Genomic DNA, 25,782 nt, shown 5'->3' with positions numbered 1-25,782 from the left:
AATTCCCTCTGTTGCTATGATCACCAAAGTCTCTCACAGAAGCCATCAGAGGGATAGAGAGTGAGATGGACAGTTACACACCCAGTGTCTCCTCCACAAAACAAGTGTGGATGCACCTGAGCGCGCGCAAGCACACACACACACACACACACACACACTCATGCACGCACGTACCACTTCCAGTTCTGCTCCTGCTAAATCTTCAAACAGACTGACTAACACGTTCCCTTCAGCAGAGTGCTGGGGTGGGGGAAGTCTCTGCTACGGAAGGAACCTTCGATGCTAACTTTTCTGTTTCTACACTTCCTTGCTACTTCTCTTGAGGAAAAAGTATGATGTTATTCAACTAAACAAAACATTAATCACAAAAGATTGCAACTAAAGTTCCCACCCAAAATAGTTATAAGGGAAAAAAGGAACCTAACCACAAAAATCAGCTACCGAACAGGCCAAAGATGTTCTGCAAGATTCTTTTTAACCATCCAGGCCATTCTTTTCTAGGACAGTTCCTCATTCCTGGCTGAGAATTCATGCACTCAGAATATTTCAGAAAGATTTCAATTGGTTGTAAATGCAGCTTGAAAGCAAGGGATGTGTGTTAGCTGAGGGTTTCGTGTGTATCCTCTTTTATATCCTGAACTGCTGTGTAAGGATTCTCCCAGAAGCATCTTGTGAGCCTCATGACACTCTTCACAGGGCTGGCTGCTCCTCCCATGTCTATCCTCAAAGGAAGGGGAGCAGAAGAGACACAAGGAGGCAGAACACTCAGTCAGAAAGGACTGCCAGGAATAAAGTAGAAGAGATGAAGAATTAAGTTTGTAAGTGTCTGATCAGTCCAGGTCAGAAGGACTGTGAGAGCAAACCCAGTGTCCAGACCTGGGACGTGTCAGAAGACACCATGTGTGTTATGTGGAAGGGGAGGACACAGGCCGCCAGTGATGTGGGGCCAGAGGCAGCGCAGTGACTCTCCCAGGTCGCTTGAACCTCATCCTGGGAAGAGCTTGTCTCTCTGCCAGGTCTGATGGCATACATCTCTTACATGGGCTCTGAGGATGGAACACAGGCCCTCACACTTGCAGAGCAAATGCTATAGCCACTGTGCTGGTCAGTTTTTGTCAATTTGATACCAACCTAAACAACGTGGGAAGGGTGAACCTCACCTGAGGAATGGCCTCCAGCAAGGCTTGTGAGCAAGTTGGAGGCCATTTTCTTTTCTTTTTTTTTTTATTAGGTATTTTCCTCAATTACATTTCCAATGCTATCTAAAAAGTCCCCAATACACTCCCCCCCCCCAGTCCCTCACCCACCCACCCCCACCCCTTGGCCCTGGCATTCCCCTGTACTGGGGCATATAAAGTTGGCAAGTCCAATGGGCCTCTCTTTCCAGTGATGGCCGACTAGGCCATCTTTTGATACAAATGCAGCTAGAGTCAAGAGCTCTGGGGTACTGGTTAGTTCATAATAATGATCCACCTATGGGGTTGCAGTTCCCTTTAGCTCCTTGGGTACTTTCTCTAGCTCCTCCATTGGAGGCCATTTTCTTAATGACTAGCTGATGCAGGAGGGCCCAGCCCACAGTGGGTGGCATCATCCCTAGGCAGGTAGCTGAACAAACCAGAGGAATAAGCCAATATCCACTGTTCCTCCATGGGCTCTGCTTCGGTTCCTACCATGGTTCCTCTCGATGGTAGACTGTAACCTATAGATGAAACAAACCCTTTCTTCCCCACTTTGCTTTTGGTCATAATGTTTCTCAACAGCAACAGAACTTGAACTAGGTCACCAAGTATACCATCTTTTCAGCTCTGGACTTTTCTTAATAATTGTGCTGGCTGGTTTTATGTCAACCTGGTATCAGCCAGAGTTACCTGAAAGAAGGGAACCTCAACTGAGAAAATGCCTCCACATAAGGCTGAAAGGCATTTTTTAAATTAGTGATTGATGGGGGAGGGCCCGGCTCATTATGGGTGGGGAATCTTCCTAGGCTTGTGGTCCTGGATCCTATAAGAAAGTAGGTGGAGCAAGCCACTGGATACAAGACAGTAAGCAGCACCCTTCCATGGCCTCTGCATCAGCTTCTGCCTCCAGGTTCCCACCCTGCTTGAGTTCCTGTCCTGACTTCCTTCAGTGATGGACTACAGTGTGGAAGTGTAAGCCAGATAAACCCTTTCCTCCTCAGCTTGCTTTTGGCCATGGTGTTTCAGCCCCACGATAGAAACCCCAAGACTAATTTAGGACAGGTTACCCCATATACTCCACCACAGTGCAATTACAGACAGGCTAAAGAATACAGCTCTCCCCATCTCCAATGTGATCTTGAAGTTGCAGAAGACAAGTCCACCATTGTTTCTCCACCCCTATGCCTGTTGGGCCCCCATGTTAGCGCCCTCTTCAGACTAGGCTCAGTTGCCTCCTTCCCGCCTAAACTCACAACAGGTACTCAGAAAGGTAAAGTCCAATTCAAATACGCTTTGCTGGAATATTCAGCAGCCAATGAATCACTGGCTGAAAATGCATCTTCCTTGGAACTCCTAAGAACATGGTGCTTGGCCTTGCTGATGCCAGACCCAAGAACACGGTTTTGGCTTTGCTGATGATCCAAAGTCTGGAGAATGCCATTGCTTCAAGTCAGGCTGCCTGATCCGGTAGTTCTGTCCCCTCCCAGAGCTGCACAGCTGAGTGACTGGCCAACTGACCATACAGTTAGGGAAGTGAGCTTTTTGCGATAGGGCCTCTCAAGCCAGTTCTTCTGCCCTAGTAGCAAAGCATTGGCAATGTGTGTAGAATTCCCTGGAAGGACATTAGAAATGAGTCATACCCGTCTAGGAAAGTTCAGGGATAAACCAATGGCGCTCTGCCCTTATACTCTGGACTGACTTAGGGGAAAGGCTTGGTTTCAGAGCTGAGAGCCCCTGGCTTACTTGTTACCTATGCATTAAGATGCACTTAAAAAGCTCTGACTGCCTGATACACATCACAAGAAAGACTCCAATGGAGGGGAAAGGACAGAGATAAGTAAGGGGTACAACTGGGGAAGATGTTTAGGTAAGGTTACCATGGTAACTGAAACAGCCTGACATTCTCCATATGCACTGATCCTCAATGTCTCCCTTCCCATGGATGCCACACACTACCCATGGTGCCTGGCTCTCATAATCTCACTAGAGACTTAGAGATGGCAAAGCCCTAGTAGGGCCCAGCTCCCAGGACTCCAGAGCTAGCCCATTCCTAGCCCCTCATGGAGAGGCACCTGTGTAAACCTGGAGACATGGGAGGGTAAGGGGAAACAGACACCTACACAGAAGACGGAGCCGAAGGTCACCTTGATCATGAGGCATGAATTAAAGGTCTCCCCGTTTCAAACCAAGCAGATCGTCTGTGCCAAATTCCTACTTGTTGCAAACAAGTTGCAGGACTTAGCTGATGGCCACATGGCTCCAGGAGACACAGAGACAGGCATCTTGAATACAATCCCAGTGGCCTCTGGGACTCTCCTTTGTTTTTATTTTTATGTATCAAAATTCAACTTAGTCAAATACAGACAGTATCTATAAGCTGCTTTCTAGAATGTAATCTGTCTTCTAAAAGGAAAGTAAAAACTGTAGGATAAATTCAAGTTTAATCACCCAAATCAGTACAAAGGTCTTTCTAAGTAGCTCTTCATGGGGAGAAATTGTCCAACAGCTGAAATGAAAACATTGGTAATATTTCCCCCTCATTTCCAATAGCACTAACTAGACAGAGTAAAATCACCAGTTTTTTTTCTAGTATATGTCAAACAGGCTAAGTACCTGAATTGAAGCTGATAGTGTAAGATTTTAAACTGTAAATCAAGATCCAGTTCTTGGCCGAATGTCTAATTAGTAGGGGTCATTTATTGAGCTTTATACAGCCCTCCCCCAACCCCCACCAGAACAAACAAACAAACCCGTCCTGCCCCCCACCCCCACCCCCACCCCCAGCTCTGTGCACCTCTTCTCCCTGGCACCCCACTTCACGTGCAGTTAATGAGTGTATGGAGCTGAGGCAGTATCGAGACTGAGTCACCCACTCGGCAGCATCCAGTTCCATTTCTGATGCTCCAGATAATCTAGGTGCGTCACACTTGCTCCCTGCTCTGGTGGGAGGTGACTATGCTGTCCTAAAGACACTACAACTACAAGAACACTGTCACCAGGAACTGCCAACTGCTCCAAGGGCTTGAAGGGCGCAGCTGAGCATTTTGGTAACTTCTCAGACTATCAAATGACCATCAAAAGAAAAGAGCCGACCCCGGCAGGAAGGGGTGGGGCGGGCAGGGACGTGGGAGGAGAAAAAGTACTGACTCGCAGGCTTCCCACGGCCAGGAGGGGCGTTCCCTGAAGGGGAAACAAGCTCGAGAGTCAGCACGCTGTTGCCACAGCCGCTTCCCACACCGCCCACACAGCGTCTCGGTTTCTGTACCATGCAGAGAGCCAGGGGAAAAGTCACTGAGATAAAAGGGAGGCTCGGAGGAGAAAACCCTTGGAGGGACCTACCTGCTCCCCTTCCCTCTGTTGTGTTCCACAGCCCAGACTTGGTGAACCTAAGGACACTTGGCAGATGCCGTGATTTGGCACTTGCTGTCCCAAAGAAGCAGAATGTGTGCTCAGAAATATGCAGAATTGGATGGGGGCGTGACTCAAGACAAACACAGACCACATTCCATCCCACGGTACAGAACAGGACAGGTGAGAGAGCACATGGGTCACAAAGGAGACTCAGCAGCAAGTTGACTGCCAACCAAAAGTTCTAGAAGCACGAGGAGGGCTAACAGAGGGGTCAAGTCCTCATTTGCTTAACAAAAGGCTGGGGAAGACCTGTGGCTTCCATTTATAAGAACCCCTGACTCTAAGGGTTCACACGGCCTCCAAATATCTACTCCACATCAGGCCAGAGCCACAGCTGTTCTGTTCTGGTTTAAAAGTAGCAAAGATACGAAAAAAACCCTAAAAAACAAAACAAAACATAGGCATGGCAAAGCCAACAGAAAGACAGAGCAAGCCACAGATGGGATTTTCAGGAAGGAACATGAGAAGGAGGGTTAGGGTGACAAGCTGTCAAATGAGAAGTCTCCACAGAGGAGCTCATTGTTTCCTGGGAGTGGCAGAATGGAGGAAGGGTAAAAATTTGCTCCACTCCCCACCCCCCCAAAGAAAACACCTAACTCAAGCAACAACACCAATGGTGGCTAAACAGGCATGGGTGCCTGAAACTCCTTCCACAGGATACAGGTTTCACTACCAAAGCGAGGCTTTCTTCAGCTGCCAAGTGTCTCCCTGGCAGTCAGAGACACCTTCAGCTGGCCCTCACCCTGAGGCACATGCTGAATAAATGCTCGCTATTGTTACCTGTGGGTTCTAAAGACCTGCCACGATTTGGTGTGTTTCAGTTTACTGCTTAAGACTCTGCAGAGTGTACACACCTTGGAACATTGGTGCAACAAAGCCGCAAAGACCTAGTGTTTAAAGATGCCTCACAGAGGAGTCACCCTTGCGCTAGTAACCAGAGCAGCAGCCGCCTCAAGGGAACGAGCTTAGTGTTTCTAACCCCACTCTGTTCTCAGACACCTCATTCCATAGAAGCATGTAGCTCTTTGTTGGACATACTTTTAAATTTTTTACTTTAGTGTTTTGTTATATGTATATACGTTTATATGTATGTATTTATTTATTTTTGTTTTTTTCAAGACAGGGTTTCTCTGTGTTACTCTGGCTGTCCTGGAACTCATCCTATAGACTAGGTTGGCCTTGAACGCACAGATTTGCCTGCCTCTGCCTCTAGAATGCTGGTACTAAAGGTATGACCACACCTGGCTGCTGTGTTTTATTTGTATTTATTTACTGTGTGAGGCTGTTGGCATGTGCCAGGGAGGCCAGGGAAGGATGAATTGTGTCCTGCTCTGTCAATACCCTGTCTTATTCCTTTGAGATAGGGAGCTCTCCCAAATCTGGAGCTAGCCCAGCAATGGGCAAGCCCAGCAGTCCTCCTGCCTGTTGCTCAGACCTAGTGTTACAGGTGTGCACAGCCACACAAGGCTTTTACTGTGGTACCTGGGGTGTGAACTCAGATCCTCAGGCCCTTTACGCCCCCAGCCATTTCCTCCCCCCAAAATATGTGCCTTTAAACTGCATATGTGAAAACCCTTGTCCATGAACATCAAGCAGATGGCTACCCTGAGTGCTGCTGGGAGCAGAAGGCTAGGCGTGTATAGATAACCCAGTACAATCTAGTTAGCTACAGACTCGGCCGAGACTCAAAGTCGCCTCTGCGATGTAATATTAGGAATATTTATTATTTAGTGTATGTATGTGGGGTTGGGGGGAGGTCAGAGGAGAGAGTGTGGGGGCCTGTTCTCTCCCTCCACCTCGTGGATCCAGGTAACTGATCCAGACTGTCAGGCTCTGCAACAAGCAATGTGCCTGCTGAGCCACCATGTTGGCCCATGGCCTTTCAGTTTTCACAGCAACAGTGTTTCCTGACCAGGCCTAGGCAGCCCAGTTGGTTCACTTGTAATTGCAATTAGATGATGAGCGAGGGACTTAAGTTTTAAAGTCTTAAGTTTTAAGTCCCTTGCCCATCATCTAATTGCAATTACAAGCACAACATTTGACTCATTTCTCTCTTCCGTCCCGCCCTCCCATTCACGCTGGAAATAAGTTGTGAAACAAACCAAACCTGTCCCAGCTTAATACAAACAAACATGGCACCGCCTGATTTAATGGCACCCCATGGATGCTTCACTAGAAAGGAATCCCTTTAAATGCAAGCAATGTGTTCAGTCCAAAGACATTAAAAAACAAACAAAGAAACAAACAACCACGCTTACAATGAATCCCAAACACTATGCTTAGACAAAAAAAAAAAAAAAAAAAAAAAGAAAGAAAGAAAGAAAGAAAAGAAAACCAAATGGCCATTAAACTCATAAGCCCTGCATCCCACAAGCACACACAAAACATCCCAAGTTCAAGTTTCCAGAGTGGCTGCACCCCTTTTATAGCCTCCAGCCTTGATGGCCCCGCCCCAGGAACTCCACTTGCTCTTGCTGAGCCAAGGAGACAAAAGGAAAGATGCCACTCCACCTAAACACAAGAACCCTCATGGTGAAGTTTCTGGGACCTCAAAGTAGGCGTCAACGTTCTAATCCTTTTTCTTTTGTAACGTGAGCCTTTCCATGACGGAAACCTGTGTTCCATAACAACCGTCCAGATCCCTTCCCAGAGCGGCTGGACTATCATAGCATACAGCCTGACCCTACAGCTCTTACATGGACAGGATGCCGTGCCTCTGTCTGTCCTTGCCCCTGCCCTAGCTCCTCAGCCTAAGGCCCTGCATGGAAGGCAAGAAGTGGGAGGAAGTGAACTAGAAAGAGATGAAAAGTGTGTTGCCACTGGTGTGTCACACACCTAGAAGGATCACAGCATGGAAAGATGCAATTCCATTGGTCAGCGAGCAGCCTGGTCACATACCGAGACTACACAGCCTCCTGCTAGAGGTCTGATGGCAAAGCACCAGGGGCTTTGTAGCCTTAAGCCACGGGAGACAGAACACACAAAGCACACCAGGCTCTCTGCAAGCATTTCCCTGGTATGGCCCATTCCTGGTGCCTGGCCCATGCTTGACTGACTTCTTCCTGTACCATTCTGGTGGTCATCAGAGCCACTCCCCAGCTGCTGCTAGATAACCTCCCTTGGTGCTGTCCAGAATCACTAAACTCCGGGGCAATAGCTCTTTGGTTTATAATTTCCACTCCTCTGCAGCAGATTATCATCTAATATAAACCCTTTGTTTAGCAGCTAAAGTGTTTTTCTAGAGTAATTTCTCTGCAATGCTGTCCTACCAGCAACAAGAACTTCAAACAATCCCCGGCCCAGAGCGTTTGCTATCCAGCTCAGGGTTGAGCACTGGTCTCGCAGGTGCCTGGTTTCACCAAGCTGCACACAGGCTCCGGAGCAGGTTACGCACCTGTATGGTGTATGGTGTTCGGTTCTGGGTGGAGCGTGAGCAGGGCACGGCACACCAGCACAGCACTGCCTGGGACAGTCACCCAAACAGTTTGGTTCTCCCTCGAACTTCCCTTCCCACTATTTATTTTTAGATCTCTAGGCTTCTCCTGCTTCCTAATCAAATCTCAATGCTGCTGTAAATATAAACCTGTAATTAAGGCTTATGAGCCAAAACAGATAAGAGTAGATTCTAAGCCAGGAGCTCCAGCAGAACCACAATTCTTCCCTCCAGTTAGGACTACTGCAGAAGAGAGACCCTGATTGAAAACTCCAGCCTCCACATTCCATGTGTAAAGTAAGGTACACATTCTCCCTCGACAGGGTGATGCTATACTTAAGATCTTAGGCTACTTCACAAAAGTCCATTTAACACGTGACCTATATGAGCTGCAGTCTTAGTGATATAACCTGGAACCGCAGAACTGGAGTTAGAAGTCTACAGCTAGCCATGTTAGTAGCCTCAGTCACTAGCTGGATGAAGTCTGGCTCCTGCAGGGTGGAAGGAACCTGTCTGCACAAGGGGACTGTCCATGCAGGCGAGCATGCCATGTACCTACCTTGTTCTACACTTGAACCTTACCGCCTGTCCTCTCTTCTCTGGGTGAGAGCCCCCTCGTATCTTACCCTATAAATCCTACGTTAGCGTCTTGCCTATCTTTTCAGGTCCAAATGCAAGTGCTGCCTCTTCCTGTTGAACTTATACCCAGCAGCCCAGCTTGGTTACATGGTGTTGAGGAAGAAATTGAGGAAGACTTGCTATGTAAACCAGTCTGGCTTTCCAACTCAAAAGGTTTACCTGTCTCAGCGACCTGAATGCTGGGATAAAAGGAAGGTATGCACTACCACACCCGGACATTCCTAGTTTTCAAAGTAACTTCTCTTTCTACTGCTCCTTTAAACATGAGCAGCTCTCCCCTCGGTGCTTCCCACCGTGGCTCCAGCAGTCCCTGCTTGCACCCGTGACCTGCATGTGCAGAGGCGCCAGTGTGAGTTGAGTCCAGGCTGGAGCAGTGTTTTCCCAAGCACTGCATGAGCCATGAGCCAAGACATTCGTGATTTGCCTTTGTTTGTTCTCAAAACAGTGACATCAAAGTGAGAGGCAGAAGCCTATATATAGGAGCGTATATATGTATAGGACCCAAGAGGGTACTGGGTGAGAATTCTGGATTTATTCATACTGGTATGCCACAGAGTATAAGCGTTACCATTAGAAATCAGAGCAAAAGAGTTCCACACATTGTCCAGCAACATGGACGTCTGTGGGAGAGAATCAGAAATTAACATATTGCTGGGTTAGGGTATAGCTTGCCTAGCATGAAACCCTGGGTTTAATCCTTAGCACTACTAAGAAAACAATGAATTAATTAAAAACCAAGTGAGAACAAGAAAGGGAGCCACTTAGGACGGTAGATACTTGCATAAAATAAGTAAGCAAACAAAACACCAACTGTACAGGATTCCGCACGAACTCCTACTCACTCTAGTTACCTTGAGGCATTAATTACTTTAAGCTTGAAAACAGAGGAAGGGACTTGGCTGGGGAAAGCTAAGAATCTGCTTGCTGGATCCCAACCCAGGCTTAGAACCCAGGTCTGGTGTCAGCTTCAAAAGGGAGTAGCTTCATTAAGAAATGGCACACCACCATGTCCAGGGAGTAGGAGAGGGCTGAGTGTGGGTTCTGAATTGTGTGCAGGAGGGTGCCACTCTGCCTGCCTCCCTGTTTTAAGTAGACTGAAGACTCTCCTCAGGGAGTATCTGTCTCTGGTGTCAGCCTGCAGCACACAGCCCTGTCACTCCTACCCTCGAGAGTGACACATCATGCAAACAAAGCACCCTGCCCATATGCAGGTCCTTCCAGCCAAGAGCTCCCAGGCTCCGACAAGTGCTTATTAATCCTGGCCACACCCAACAGACAGCAGAACTGGCCCCATCCACCTTTTGCTTTCTCAGTGGTAGTAAAGGTGCAAAACCAAAATCAAAACCAAAACAAAAAACAACAACAGAAAACCTACAACCAACCAAACCAAAAGCACAAAAACCAAAACTGAGCTAGGGCCTTCCATAGACCTCACACAAGTCAGAACAGGGTGCTTAGCGCTTTACCAGTAGCTAACTGCTTCACTCCCCGCTTTCCCAGTGAGAAGCAGGAAGCACTTCTCAGGGGCCTGAGACCAGAAGCACCCAGAGAGCATGGCCATCTCCTCTAACAGGGCTTCTTAGAAGCCATGTGCTAAGTCCTATTGCAGTTTTAAATTTCCACACGACTGAGACAAACATTCAGGAAGTGGCAGCAGCCCCTCTAAAACTTAACCTGGTACCCAGCTCTGGATGGAGCAGCTAGCTGACAATTGCATGGAGTGGTGTGGGCTGGCAGGAGAACTGTCACAGCACTGGCGCTTCCTATAGACTGTCTCCTGTAGTGGAAGCGTGTGGCTGTGCCTAAGATACAACCATCATGGACAGGAGACAGAACAAACTTCGCCTGACTCTCAAGAACCTCTCAGTATTTGATCTCTCTCTCTCTCTCTCCCCCTCCCCCTCCCTTCTCCCCACTTCCTTTTTTTGAGATAGGTTCCCACTATGTAGTTCTGGCTGGCCTGGAACTCTCCATGTAGAGGAGGCTGACTTGGGACTCATAGTGATCCCCCTGCCTCTGCCCCATGAGAACTAGGATTAAAGGTGTGGGCCACCGCTGATTGGTAAAACTCTAAAAATTTTAATGAAGAGAATGGAGAGATCACTGTGGGAAGGGAGATGCAACTTAAGAGTACCCTTGCTTGTCCCTACAGGGGTCGGAAAGTCCCAGAGAGTCATGCCAGCGACCCTCTGAATCTGACACTGCACAAGGGAAAAGAATCTTCCACTGCTGTTTGGTAACTGCTTGCAACGTGGATTTAGCCTCTGTGCAGGAACCTGCCTGGTTGGAGGGATGCTGTGGCACTAATCCTTCCGTCATCCGTGCAGGAGGGAGGGGAAGGTGCAGATGCTACTGTGCAGATGAGGAAGTAAAGGCAGATGAATGAGGGCCTGGGTGGGACTGGGGGGTCAGACAGGAGGCACTGGCAGGTGACAGCTCAGCCTGGAGGGTTCACATGTGTGTTGAGGGATGACAAGAAAAATGCAGCTTTGGAGGAGGGTGGGACCTGAGAGGAGAGTTGCATAACATCTAGGAGGGAAAGAAAGGTAGAACTGCGAAGCAGATCGGCTGGGAAATCTTGAAGATCCTCCCAGTTTTTAGACAGCTGGAAGGGGCGAGACGCACCCTGGACGTTATGACATACCTTTGCCTCATCATTGATGTCCCACGTGAAGGAAATGGCGTTATAAGCTATCTCCTCAATGTTGCTGATGGTGTTGAAGCTTTCTTTGTAGTCAGCTATGTGAAGCAACCAACAAGAAAAAGAAAGTCATGACGGTTAGTTTCAGGGTGAGCTCGCAGCAGGCCTACAAATACTCAGTTCTCTAAATCATCCTATGGATGACTTGAGTGAGGATTTTGCTGGAATGAAGGAAGTTGAAAAATAGAGGAGGAGAAAAAAAAATCACAAAAATCTTAAGTTGAGGCAAGCTTAGATAGAGTTAATTCCATATCGCTGGGTCAACATTAGGAAGTTTTAGTCTAAAAAGTTTAATCAATGGTCCCAACATCCCAAAACGCATCTATGGAACCAAGACAAGAACTCAGTTCTAAGCTGGGCGGGGAGGCACAACTTTATAATCCAGAAATTGGGAGGTCGAAGCAGTTAGAATTTGCTGTGAATTAAATGATAGCGTGGCTATGGAGTAAGTTTGAGCCCAGCCTGCTCTAGACAGAAAGATTTTGTCACAACAAATTCAGCTCTTCTTATTCTTACAAAAAAGAGAGCCCGAGAGTTTAAAAAGCTAAGCAGAAACCCTCGGATGGACGGCCACCTGGGATGAAGGTGATGGTGTTGGGTAAGACTGGAAACCGACCAGAAGGGAACAAGGTGTTGTAGAGTTGTACCCTGGGCATCCATCACTGGGTTATCGCAGATGAACAGGATGAGCAAGCTAGCTCAGGGTATAGCTGAGAAGGGATTTCTTTTGGTCCATTTGGAAATCTCTTTGTCATTATCTCTACATAAAAGCCAGGTAAGGAGCTAAAGAAGACATTATGCCTCTCAAAATGTGCAGACTGGGTGGGGGATGGAACTCTGTGTGCTTGCCTGCCATGTGGGCAGTCCTGGGTTCCACCCCTAGAACAGCAGAGAAGGCTGAAACGTAGGCTGAAAGTGGGACACTCTTATGCTAGCTGGCTAATGTTCCTGGCTACAGAGTCACATGGCAAACCTCTGCCTGGGCACGGGCCCGTGGAGGAAGTGAGGACAGAGCCCTGATTCCAAGAGCCACAGGACACTGCCTGGAACACATCTGTGGCTGGCATCAAAACTCAAATGCTTTCGGCAGGAAGTTCATTATTGCCAAAAGTAATTGGATTTGGCAAGCTGGGCCCTGGCGCCTGTGAGGATGGAGGTGGGCTTCTGGGCCACTCACCGATGTCAATGCACCTCTGTTTGGCTGTGTGCTGACGGGAGTGCCAGTACTTCCAGTGTCTTAGCTGGTCTTCTCTGCTTTTGTCTTCAGCAAAAACCACCATGATCACACTCTGGGAATGAGAAGGAGGTACAGCATAAGGACCCAAGGGGGCGAGCAGCTTCAGGGAAAAGCCCTTGTTGTTAGATCACAGAGTAAAGGCCTAAAGCAAGGCTGTGGGGGACTCGGGATTGCACAGTGGGGAAGGACCCTTGCTGCTCTCCCAAAAGACCCAGGGAACCCAGTGGCCTCCAAGGACATCAGTACTCATGCACAAACACTCAGAGACACAGGAAGAAAAGTAAGAATAATCCTTAAAAACAAAGCACGCAGCACAGCCTGGCACTTTCCGGCCTTTATTCAGTTACAAGCACCTGGATGGGAGCAGGGCTCGGGAGTCACGTGACAAGGCTGTCTGGAGGTGGGTCAGAGTCAGGGGTGGAACTTACTCGAACTTTGCTGATAGGGTGGTGAATCCCTTCATTGCTGCTCCCTTCCTTTAAGGTGACAGGATAGAACTGGCCTTTATTCAGGTATGTCATAGTGCTGTCCCCTTGCTTCTGCCGCAGTGACTTGGAGGCTTCCAGGGTATACTCAAAGTTGTTCCTAGAGGACCAAGAAGCAACAGGTCTGGCCTAGTCTTTTGGAAACTTCCTGGACACTTTAGGGCAGTCCTAAAGTGCTATGGTGGGGGGGGGGGAGAGGGGGTGTCCTGAGACAGGAGACCACCAGCAAACAACCACCTGCCTGCGCCACATCAGAAGTAGCACTTGCCCTGTCTCCTGCCCCGGTCCCCCCACCCCCCACCCTATCACTTGATAAGCAGGGGCCTAAACCCAAGGGCCTAGTGACCGGCCCTAAACCTCAGTGGGCTACAAAATACTGACTACATGTTCTATGATATAATGTTATCAATTAGACATCTGGTCACTTGGGCTACAAATGATATCAGGAACTGGGCAGGCGGTGGAAGGGACCTCATGGGGCTTGCTGCCAATCTGAAATCTGTGGAGCCAAGGCTGCAAACAGGGACTGAGAGTCCTGCATTCAGCCGTTTAGCTGCCAACACACTCTTGTGTCGGCCTGCATGCAATCTGTCTCTACGCAGGCCCTCCCCAACTGCCTATGTTCCCTGTTACTTTACACAGCCACTCAGAGCCTTCCTACCCTGGACACTGGCCAATTATACCCACTTGCTTATGCCTTATCTATGGACCCCTTTACGTTACGACAGCAAAGCTGGGTAGTCAAAAACCTATGGAGAGGCCACAGAGTATAAAATAATTACTATCTGACATGTCACTGAGAAAGCCTGCCAGCTTTATCACAAACCCTAATGCTTGTGAGTCTGTGAACCGTGTACTTTGGGACATGCTTATAAAGGAAGTCTAAACACATCAAATGAAAAAATGGAATCCTGGACTTTAAAAAAAACTTGAGTTGTTTTTATATTTCTCATGAACCTAGAAAGTGCTCCTATTTCCAGAGTATGGTGCAATTTTACTAAGCTAAAACCAAGTTGCCAAGTTAGGGGAAAAAATTACATTTGTTTATTTTAACATTAACAAGGACAATAAAGTTCTCTGTCCACTACATTTACTCCTGTCAGCTATCTGCACATTTTTGGGAGCAGAAGGGTCCACAGTGACCTACCTTAGTCTCTACCCCTCCCTTCAGATTCCGTCCCTCAACGCCACAGAAGGGAACCAAGGAAGGAAGAAGTACCAACCAACACCAGAGCTGAGGAGACCGAAAACCAGAGGCCCGAGCTCAATCACCACATCCAATGTCCCCTGCCCAAGACAAGGCTACAGCTGGCGGAGTCACAGGAGGGCGAAAGCGCACCAAAGCCACTTCAGATTTGTAAAGACCGATACACCAAAGAGAGAAATGACCAGAGATGCCGAAAATCCAAAAGTCAAACAAAAAGACAACTATTACCCAGAAACACTGTCAAAGACATAGTCCTCTGAGTTCATGCCCGGCATCCGAAGGCTGAGTTCCGAGGGGAAGAAAACCTGAAATATCAACCAAGTGAGCCTGGAGCATTTAATTATCGCCATGGTTACTAATGTCCGGGGGCTCATTTCAAAATAAAAATCCTAAATCTATTTTAAAAAATTAAATTAAAAAAAAAAGTAATTATCAGCCAGGCAGTGGCGGCACATGCCTTTAATCCCAGCACTCAGGAGGCAGAGGCAGGAAGATCTCTGTGAGTTTGACACCAGCCTGGTCCATAGAGCGAGTTCTAGAACAGCCAGGGCCTATGTAGACAAAACTGTGTCTTAAAAACCAAACCAAACCAAACCATAAATAAATAAATAAATAAATGAAAAAAATAGATAAAATAAAAAGTAAATGTCTAATTTTACATACTATTTATCTGTATCTATACCACCACCACCCCCCCCCACACACACACACACTCCTGAGATACACTCTTTCTTTCCTTATCTTTCCCATATCACATGTTGGGAGTCTAGAATCTGCAGCCAAAATACAAGGGCCATGAGTCAAGTCTGCACCAGGGCTGGACAAGCCTGCTACCCTTTCCTGGGGAGCATCGGTTTCTATACCTAAAGGACTCTGAAATGGCATTAAGTACGGCTTCCAAAACCCTATGGGCGTGACCAGACCCTTAGAGCTCTGCAGAACTCATCTGTAAAGTCTACAGGATAGATGTACCAAGGACCACCTCTCGATCCGATTCTGGATCACGCCACTAATCGGGCAGCACCCATCGGGCACATGACAGAGCTGCCACGCTAGCTAGCCCCAGGAGCTTGCCTGGGTCTAAGATGAAAGCTGAAGAAAAACTATGAGGATACACTGGAGTCAGTGGAAGATTACACACGGGCTCCGTTTCTCTCTCTCTCCCCTGCAAATCTCTTAGCAGAAACCATAATTGTTAACTCAGCTGTTGGTAAGATTACCCATGTGCCCTTGATGATAATTTTTGGATTTGTAGGTTTAGCTTACAAATTATACCTACAGGCCTTTCTCTTAAAAAAAAAAATCTTTTATTCCTGGTCCACTCATTCTGGGCTAAGTTTCAAGCTTACATAACCAGGAAAAGGTGGAACTCAATACTTAGACAAACATGCCGCTGTCTTAGGAAGATGTTTTTGTCTTTTGTACCTCCTGAACGCCCTCCTTGAAGGTCTCAGAGAAGGTGGAGTCTGGAGTCCTCCGCTGAGCATTGGGGGGCTGAGTGCCAGAGCTGAACTGATCAGTGCTGAGGCTCCGGTCAAAAACCACCACGCGTTCGGTGGGCTCAGAGTGGTACACGGCTGGTGGGATTCCCACAGCAAAGCCGTGCGGCTGGATTTCTGTCTTGATGGAGTGGGTAGGCATGGTCGCTATGGAGACAGTGACTGTTGTATCAGGAGCTGTCAGATGGCCTCTCTTATCAATGCCCAGCTGGTTGCTATGGGGGAGGACGATGTTGAAGGGCACGTTTTTCAGCACTTGCACCCTGTTTTCTCCAGCAGAAATGAGGGGTTGCTCCGTCACATTTGGTATGCTGTTTCTTCAGGAAAGAAGAAAGGACACTGTAGTTTCAACCTTGATGATATGGTTGAGCAGGTCTTGGGGCTCAAACCCAGGGCTTTATACATACTCAGCACATGCTCTAGGATAGATAAACCCACACCCTGATGATCTGGGCTCCCTACAATAGCAGTACACTTGACAGAAGTCAACTAAATAGAAAATGGAGTAGGGCTCATTCCTGGTCAAGACGTCAGTCAAGCAAACCCAAAAGCAAAAGCTTTTCATGTTCTGAAATGAGGGGACCCAGAGCTCTCCTCCAGGACACGCTCCTCCCAGCTCCTGACACAGATCCTCGTATTTTATTATAAACCTGAAGTTTTAAGTGCAACTCATCAGTTGGATTAGAACCACAGATCCTGGAGCAAGATCATCTGAGTTCAAATTTTGCATCAGCTTGAGCAAGCTATTTTGTCTCTCAGGACTCCATTCTAATCTATGAAAAGGAAAAACAATTGGTCCCAGTTTGCATCTCTGTTGCTCTGATAAAACATGACAACCAAAAGTAGCGTGGAGGAGGAAAGGCCCACAGGTCACAGTCCATCATCAAGGGAAGCCATGTCAGGAACTCAAGGAACCCATGGGGGAACACTGCTTACTGGCCTGCTTCCACTCACCCAGCTACCTTTCTTATATAGCCCAGGTCTGCCTGCCTAAGGATGGCACCACCCACAGTGGGCTGATCCCTCCTACATCAATCAACTACCAGCTAAATGCCTGCCCTAAAACATGCCAGTAGGCCACTCTGCTGGAGGCAATTCCTCAGCTGAGTTTCTCTCTGCCTAGGTAGGTTTGTCTAGGTTTGTGTCAAGGTGACAAAAATTAACCAGTGCAGTAGGTGTCTGTCCTCTCAGATGGGTGCTGAGGATGGAATTTGGGGAACAACACCCGCTACACAGGTAAACATCACTTTCTAATAGTGATACTGTCGCTCCCAAGGAAAACTCATTATCATACTTTATCAAGAGATGGTTTATATAAAACTAATTGTGGCTTAATATTTGGGTAATATGCATGATTAGTTTTAAAAATATTCATTATTATTTTGCATGTGTCTGTGTATACCTTTGTGTACACATGTGTGTACTTGCATATGTGTGTGTGTGTGTGATGCACAAGTGTGATGTATGTGGCAGCCCACTGAGGTCAGAAGGCAAGTCTGTGGAGAGTGCTATCCTTTTCCCTTTAGCTGGGTCTCACAGAAAGAACCCAGGCCAGCATGGCCTTTACCTGCTGTGCTGTCTCCCCAGCCCCAAATGTGGAGGCTTTTTAAACATTTGTTTGCTTTGTCTCTTTTCCCTGATACTGGGATGGAATCCAGAGCCTTATCCATGCTTAGCAAGTGTTCTACCACCAAACTTGTGTGGTCCACGACTGTGTTTCTAAAGTCCCCTGACATATTACAAACAGAAGGAACATAAAGGAACAAAACAATGGTGGTTTTACACATCTCAAGATCAGCAAAACTTATTCAAGCCCTGAACTGTAAATCCACGCCTTATGATTGACCTAATGAAAATGTCAGGAAGCCGAGTCAGGAGGACTCAAAGCCCCAGGACAACCAGGACAACTTGGGACAAAGAATCAAAGGTTTCACTGAGGCTTTGTCATTGTAAAAGACTAGACATGGCTGCAAAAATAAGTACATTTTGAATCTGTTTCAGGACACTCCAGCAAAAGGACATAAAATAAAATATGAAATAATTTGACTGTTAAGAAAGAGAGAAAAAGCCGGGCGTGGTGGCGCACGCCTTTAATCCCAGCACTTGGGAGGCAGAGGCAGGCGGATTTCTGAGTTCAAGGCCAGCCTGGTCTACAGAGTGAGTTCCAGGACAGCCAGGGCTACACAGAGAAACCCTGTCTTGAAAACCAACAAGAAAAGAAAAAAGAAAAAAAAAAAAAAGAGAGAAAAATTTCAACGGTACAGCTGTTGAGCCTGGCAATGCATATATGCTGGTGTCTACCATTTCTCCTATTTTTGTGCTTGAAAAGAGTCATAATAAAAAGTAAAGAAATAGATAAAATCTATAAGCCACTGGCCAAAAATAATTATTAAGATTTAAATAACAATATGGAAAATATTTATGAAACAAATTAAGTGGAATAGATGCATACTTCCAAAAACTATCTGCAATTGACCACAACCACAGTAAAGAGATGATTGTCCGGAGTGTGGAATATGAATTGTTACTCACTCCTTACGTCAGTTTCTGTCATTCTCCCCAACCCCAAGACGGAGTCTAGCTACATAGCTCAGGCTGGCCTTGAACTCCCGCTTCAGACTCCCTCGGATTACAGGTATAGGCTACCATGCCTGGCTGTTTTATTCTTCATTACTAATAGGACATGAGTCAATTTGGGGCTGACAAGATGGTTCAGTGGGTAAAGGTGCTTGCCCCCAAGACTGACGATTTGTGTTCCATGCCTGGAAGCCACTTAGTGGCAAGGGGGACCTTCCTGTAAGCGATTTTCTGACTATTGCATGTGCACCTTGGTATGCACAAACAGGTTTATGCACACAAATAAAATGAGTGTAAAATGTGTCTTTTAAAAACATTTCACAGACATACGGTTGAGTCTTAATTAATGTATGAAAGTTGTAACCTAAATATTTAAAAGATGCCTTCAAGAGGAGTTCGGACATCAGTTCACTGAGTTTTTAACTAAGACGACTATTCCAGAGCCCCTGGCACTTCACTTTTTTTTTTTTGCAGATCTGAGATTGAACCTAGCACCCTGCTTCACATGGGCAACTGCTCCATCATCAAGCTGCACGCCAAGCCTTGCTTTGTCTCCAACAGGCTCCCCCAAGAGTCCAGGCTAGAACTCCTGAGCCTCCTGCTTCTACCTCCCAGGTGCTGCAGTTAAGGCATGTGCCACCACACCCAGGTGGTTTTGTTTTGTTTTGTTTTATTTTGTTTTGTTTTGAAGATACATCCCCGGTCTCATCTCCTGCTAGAGGGTCTCAATGCCCATGAGCACACACTCCAGGCTTTTATTAAAACCTCCCTCCGGAGCAGTAGAGGTTGGTGCTCATGTTTTCTGGGAAGGGGAACACAGCCTAAATAAACATAACTTCTCAGAGGCAAATCAGCAACAGAATCTGACCCTGAGGTGACAGAGGTCCCTCTACCGTCTCATCTACCAGGCGCTTCCCGGGTCTGCTTGGCAGAGCCCTGCCTCTTCATTTCTCATCACCTGTCTGCCTGCTGTGCTGCTGTACGAAGCACTTACCTTTTGCTGTGCTCTGGTTCTGGGTGCTCTCCCTCAGGCTTGACGGCTGATGACCGGCGCTCTCTGGGGACCTAAAGCGTTAACATCAATGAGAGGGATTCAGTCCTTATTCAGGGGAGAAGCCTTCTTCACCTGAAGAAACCTTTCATTTCTCAGGAGGCTCTTTGCTTCACTCACCTCCTGACTATCTGCCGAGCCCTGGGCAACATCTGCCCTCAAGGAGTCAACAGTCCGATCACCACAGCAACCGGTGAAGAGCAACTGCCAAATAGACTTGTGGGATCACAAACTTACTTTATAGTGGGAGTAAAGATTTCTTTCTTCTTTAAAATTTAAGGTATGTATTTTGGTTTTTTCATGTATGAATGTTTGGCCTGTACCTATGTCTGTATACCACATGTGTGAATGGTGCCCAGGGTCGGAAGAATGCATCGGATACCCTGGAACTGCAGTTAGAGATGGCTGTGAGTCACCATGTGGGTGCTGGGAACTGGACCAGGGCCCTCTGAACGAACAGCCAATGCTCCTAACTGCTGGGCCATCTCTCTGGCTCCATTCCACTCCTTGTCTGACTCCCCTTTTCTTTGCCCCAGAGCTGAAAAGCTGGACAAATAACACTGGTACACCATGACATTAACCCGGCTGAGACATGGTCCAAACAGGCACACACGTATCGCTGAGATGTGTACAGTGTTTTGCCATGCAAGAATTCTTTCATATTTCATCATTAACAACAAAATAAAGATGGCTCATTGGTTAAGAGTGCACAATGACCTTGCACAGGAGTTTGGGACCTGACACTCACAGTAGGCAGCTTACAACTACCTGTAACTCTAGCTCCAGGGAATCCAACTTCTTCCAGCCTCTAAGGTCACCTGCACTCATGTACAGAAACGCGCCCATACATCCTCATATGCATACACATAACTGAAATTACATAGACCTTTGTTAAAAAAGATAACACTAAGTACTGTTTGATTGACTAGCAATCTGTGTTTAAAGAATTGCTAGTTATCAAGAAATAACAACTGATGCCTAGGACCAACCAGTTCAAATGGCCAACCCTGGCTGTCTGCTGCTGGACAACACCAAAGAGAAGGTGAATGCAGGCCACACCCCAGCACTGGTCTGTGGCTGAAACCCTAACTGAATGCAACCGAGCTGCTGGGCCTGAGAGTCAAAAGTGACACTCAGGCTGGCCTTACATCCTATGCCCAGTATGATACAGGTCACCAGTGAGTGGCAACTGAATTACTAGAATTCCATTAAGAACCATCAGGCAGAACGGTATAAAAACCCCACACATGGTACACTTGAGAGTTAAGGCTAATTCAGCTGTCTAGCAACAGGCAAGAAAATGTATTCTGCGGGCTGGAGAGATGGCTCAGCGGTTAAGAGCACTGACTGCTCTTCCAGAGGTTCTGAGTTCAATTCCCAGCAACCACATGGTGACTCACAACCATCTGTAACGGGATCTGATGCCCTCTTCAGGTGTGTGTCTGAAGACAGCGACAGTGTACTCATATAAATAAAATAAATCTTAAAAAAAGAAAATGTATTCTGATCTTAGAACCGGGTCCCAGAATTGTAAAAGTGTGTGTTTCCCCCAGCGGCTCCCAAGGTTTTGTAAAAGCAGCTACAGAAAAGGCAGTCACCCTGATCACTCAGAAGGGGAGAACACAGGTCAGTCAGCAACAACCCCTTCCCATGACACCTGGAACCAAGTCTGTTCAAATACTCAAACTGGGGGGGACAGACTACTACCTCCTTTTATTAGCAGCGTCTCCTTCAGTGAGGAACAGAGCAGCTGTTTAAAAACCACCCTTTGATTCTATGATCGTAGATGCTCGGCTTTGAACCACCAAAAGCCGGGGACTCGTTAAACTATTTATAGTCACTAGAGAAGCAAGCATCCTGACATTCCACCAGCAAATGACTGTTTTATAGGCTGCTGAATCAGGTGCGTCTGAGCATGGCGTTCGCAGCTGTAAAGAGCTCGCAGCCTACCTTGTAGTAGTCATAGAGCAGGCCCAGCGCAGCTGCGCTGTCTTCATCTCCGTTGATGCTCATCATCGCTTTAGTTGCCGCCGTGAGAGGGTTTTCCAGGAAGGACTTCCAGGCTTCGTCCTCACTGGTATAGGAGCGCCGCTGTGGGTAGAGGGCTTCATTCTGAAGTACCAGCACGGGCCTTTTGCTTCAGAGGAAGAAATTTAAAAAGTTAAATCCATACTTCCTACAGCCAGACAGCTTAGAAGCTGTATAAAGACACAACTCATAAAACCAAAAAAAAAAAAAAAAAAAAAAAAAAAATTACAAAAAACAAAGCCCAAAACCAAGCTGAATAAACAGTTCTTTGACATTCCTCTAAAATAGGACACAAGGCCCCGTGCCAGAGCAACTGCTTAGCATGGGCAAAGCACTGGGCGCCATCCCCTGTATCAGAGTCAATTAAATACCAACAGCTTCTGAAGGTCTGTGTGAAGGAAACGCAATGAAGTTAGTGAAATGGCGTCCACACTCCTCTTAAAGATAATTTTGGAATAAATACAAAACAGTCAGAAAATTCAGATTTGGTTTACAAAACACTTTTTCTAAAGGCGTATTTTAAATCACCCTGTGGCATGTTAGCTACATCAGTAGCCTTAGTAAGTGAGGCGAAGACACGCCCAGAAGGCAAGGCAGAAGGAAGGTCCCCCCCACCCCCCGGGTCAGAAACACTGAGATAATACTACCTGTCAAAATCCAAAACTAGTCCCAAGAAGACACGGGGCTATTTACAACAGCACATACGGGATACATCAGGCATGGATACAGTTCAATCACACTCAAGCAGGCTGCGACATGTGACTTCCCCCTTCCCCAGCCGGGGCCATGTCTTTAAACTGCTCCTTCCGAGAAGCAGGGGCAGGAGGAAGGGACGGAAAGCAGAAGGGAGATTTCGCTTAATCCTTCAGGGTATATGAGAGAGTTAGAAGACTTCTGTTACCAGCAGAAGGAGTCTGGAATGTAGCCAATGGGGCCTATAAATCAGTAAAACCGCATAATCTTCTGGCATGGGAGTGAACTGCTCATCTTAGAGATAAACACTCAGCCTACAACAGGCGAAGGCACAGGATGAAAATCGGCCTTTAACAAAACAGTGGACAGTGAGGATTTTAAAATCTTTACATGGGCCCGGGGAAGATGGCTCAGGGGTAAAGGCACTTGCTCATGAGTCTGATGGCCTGAGGGTCCATCCCGGGGACCTACATAGTGGAAGAAGAGAACAGATCCCTTCAAGTTGTTCTCTGACTTTTAAACACACACACACACACACACACACACACACACACACACACAGAGACAGAGAGAGAAAGAGAGAGAGAGAGAGAGAGCGAGAGCGAGCAAATTAATCACTTAAAAGTCTTCATTGGCTGGTAAGATAGCTCAGCTGATAAAGGTATCTGAGTTAAATTTCTAAAACCCACATGGTTGATAGAAAGGCATTGCTACAAGTTGTCCTCTGTGTGTGTGTGTGTGTGTGTGTGTGTGTGTGTGTGTGTGTGTGAGAGAGAGAGAGAGAGAGAGAGAGAGAGAGAAGGAGTGAGAGGGAGGAAGAATATGTTGGGAGGGTGAAGGGAGTGCCAACACCAACTCATAAAATAAAATAAATAAAATGTAAAAAACCTTTACTAGGCTTTAGGATTAGAGGGCCTGGCCTAGTTGTTGTGCATGTGACTTCTCTGCGCTGAGTGAGGGGGCTTCCTGGGCTTAATCTCCAGTGCTCCCTTCCCGCCCAAAATAAATACAATCTTTATTAGTTTTTCACAGCATTTCGCATTAACAGTGCAGTTTGTGGGAAAAATCCAGAAAACGAATGGTGATTTTAGTGGCGCTTTACAGGGGGTTTAATTTAAATAATTCAAGCAAAGTCTACTGATTCCAGAACCTGGAAATGTCAACAGTCTCAACAACTGTCCAGCCGGTACTGTTTAATAAGTCAATAGAAAGAAAAAATGGAACATTGACTTCAGCAAGACGAGGCAGTACTTTTGTGTGTGTGAGGGAACAAGAACGGAGGTGTCTGGAACTTATCTGAATTATGGCTGTCCCGGCCCAGGTCTCGTTGCAACACACGAATGAAATATGTAAATGGCCTGGAGGTGACCTACCTTTTCTAAAAGTGAGTGGAGAAAGTCTGACTATCTTCTCAAGTAATCAACAAAGGTTAGGGCTTGGCAGTCACCCAAATCCTTCAAAAACATATATAGGTTTAGAAGAAGAAAAAAGGACATCTTTGAAAAGGGGAGGAAAAAAGACGAGTCTGAGGGCTTACATCTGGAAGCAGCTTATTATTTTGAAATATAAAAAGAATCCAGAAGGCTTATCTTTACAAATCTCAAGTTTTATCTGAAGAAAGCAATACACAACCTAGCATTCCCCGCAAGCCTTTGGGTCCTGAGGCCGACCGAGATGGCAGTTCCAGTTCCGTGGTGAGAGTCCCTGGTGTACTGCTGAACTATTATTAATAGTCTAATAGCCACTTCCAGAAGACTGACAGCAGTTGGCTCGCTCAACAGTCGTAATGCTAGTTTTTCAAGCTTCCCTTCTCCCATCCCATCCAACACTGGTACAAGCATCAGAAAATAAATATTTTCCAAGTGGCTTTATGTCTGCAATTACCCTGAAGGCATTTTATATTTCCAAAGTATGCCTAAGGCCAAGAGGCTGGCGCTGGGACTTTTGCCTAGTCAGTAAGTAGAGAAATAAACACACGAACAATTGCAGCCCACTTCTTAAAGACGAGCAAGTTGTTGCTCCGGCCCTGAAGGTTCATGGGTGTTTTCAAATGAGCCTCAGACCTTCAAGAGTTATAGGTCAGGATTCTAAAAGGAAAGCCGAGCACTACCTGAACTTCATTTTCTACAAGACAAGATTAATCTCTTACGGATTCCACACTCAGCTAACCTTCATCAGAAAACAAGCATGAGAAAAATCCACCCTTAACAAGTTAACTATGAAACCAATTCTTCACTCCAGATTTACTGAGCCGAGATAAGACATACTCAATCTTTCAGAACATCTTCATATTTATAGAAAAGTTGCGAGTAAAATCGAGAACTGCCCCCACACAAGTCCTGCCAACGTCTGATCACATCTTACATCATCACTGAACATTTCTCGCTGCTTTCTTATGTCACAAACTCTAAAAAGCAATCCCGATTCGACAGTGGTCTCTAACTTTATCACCCTGTGTGCAGTTTCTTCCTCTTGATATTCCCAAACGGCAAAAATAGTCTTCTGTAATTACCATCGGTGATGCAAGGGCCCAAGTACACCCACAGCAGATTTCTCACACAGCAGCCGCAGTGAAGAAAACGCGCGGGCAGCGGACACTTCAACCTTCCCCTAGATCTCTCGCTCCGGCAGCTCGGCAGGTGACAGGAGGCTGCCCAGGGTCCACCCGTCCCCACCGGTCCATGAGCGCGGGGCCCGGGAGCCCGGGAGCCCTCAGACGACAGGCCGAGTGTCCCCCCCAAGCCTCGCCCCACCCGGCCTGTCCTCGCAGCTCCCGGAACCCGCGCTGTCGCCGCGGCAGGTGCGGTGGCCCCCGGGCCCTGGCCGGACTCGCGCCCGCGCCTCACTCACTTGTCGTACTCCTGTGTCATCGCGCTCGCTCGCCGCTGCCGGGCCGCAGAACTGGACTTTCGGGTTGGGACAGTACACCCGATCCGGGGGGAGGAGGCGGCGGCGGGCGGCGCGCGGCGGCAGGCGGTGGGTCCGGAGCGGCGGCCCCGACGGGTTGGGTTCGCTTTTCTCGCTCTGAGCCGGCTCGGCGCGGGCTGCGCGCACTGGGCGCTGGGCTCGGCCTCCCATTGGCTGGCGGCGCTCCGGCCCAAGGCGGGGCTTCTGGAACTGGGAGGAGGGGAGCTGCTCCTGATTGGTGAGATGGAGCTCTGGGGAGGAGCCTGAGGGCGGACCGGAGGGCGGGGGCCACGCGGTGCTCGGCGGTGCTCAGCGGCGCTGGGGAGCTTGCGCGCGGCTGGCCCCGGTGGCGCCGGCCGGTAGTGCCGCCGGCGCCGAGAGGCTTCGGCGCACACCCGCGTGGGCGCGTTTCACCTTCCAGTTCTCTCTCGCGGTCAGTTCTCCGGCCCCAAGGCCTCTGCCTGGGAAATACCTAGGGAATTTCTTTGCAGCTGTGCAGGTTTGGAGGTTTCCTTCTGGTTCATCTCTCAGTGCCCACTATGTGACAGTCGCCAATCTGCACAGCCCCTTAATAACCTACGTTTCCCCGGCCAGCGGTCCCTGTTTATTGGGCACCTATCAAGTGTCAAGAGCATCACTCTAAGACACCTTCCCAAGCTCCAGAGGTCCCCACCAGCCTCCTGAGGGCATCTGAACTTGCTTGCTCGTCATCTGCCCAGCGCTATATTTGGACTTT

At 47.6% G+C, this 25,782-nt stretch overlaps 1 protein-coding gene across 1 annotated transcript in view; it reads right to left on the bottom strand.

Annotated features, from left to right (window-relative positions):
• Grhl1 (grainyhead like transcription factor 1) overlaps positions 1-25,127 on the bottom strand; it is a 44,000-nt gene extending 18,873 nt beyond the window's left edge. Inside the window, exons 1-8 of the mRNA XM_085830257.1 lie at positions 24,990-25,127; positions 21,369-21,555; positions 19,362-19,432; positions 15,717-16,107; positions 14,520-14,596; positions 13,028-13,184; positions 12,540-12,651; positions 11,306-11,400 (exon numbers count right to left, since the gene is read on the bottom strand). Coding sequence (XP_085686383.1) covers positions 11,306-11,400; positions 12,540-12,651; positions 13,028-13,184; positions 14,520-14,596; positions 15,717-16,107; positions 19,362-19,432; positions 21,369-21,555; positions 24,990-25,009 — 1,110 coding nt within the window. The 5' untranslated portion in view covers positions 25,010-25,127. The remainder of the gene's footprint in view (positions 1-11,305; positions 11,401-12,539; positions 12,652-13,027; positions 13,185-14,519; positions 14,597-15,716; positions 16,108-19,361; positions 19,433-21,368; positions 21,556-24,989) is intronic.
• Positions 25,128-25,782: the final 655 nt, after the last annotated feature.

This window comes from Mus caroli, unplaced genomic scaffold (assembly GCF_978045245.1).
Source record: "Mus caroli unplaced genomic scaffold, Mus_caroli_1 scaffold_14, whole genome shotgun sequence".
Classification (NCBI taxonomy): domain Eukaryota; kingdom Metazoa; phylum Chordata; class Mammalia; order Rodentia; family Muridae; genus Mus; species Mus caroli.
Note: the sequence above shows the minus strand (reverse complement) of the source record. Positions and strands in the feature narration are given on the sequence as shown.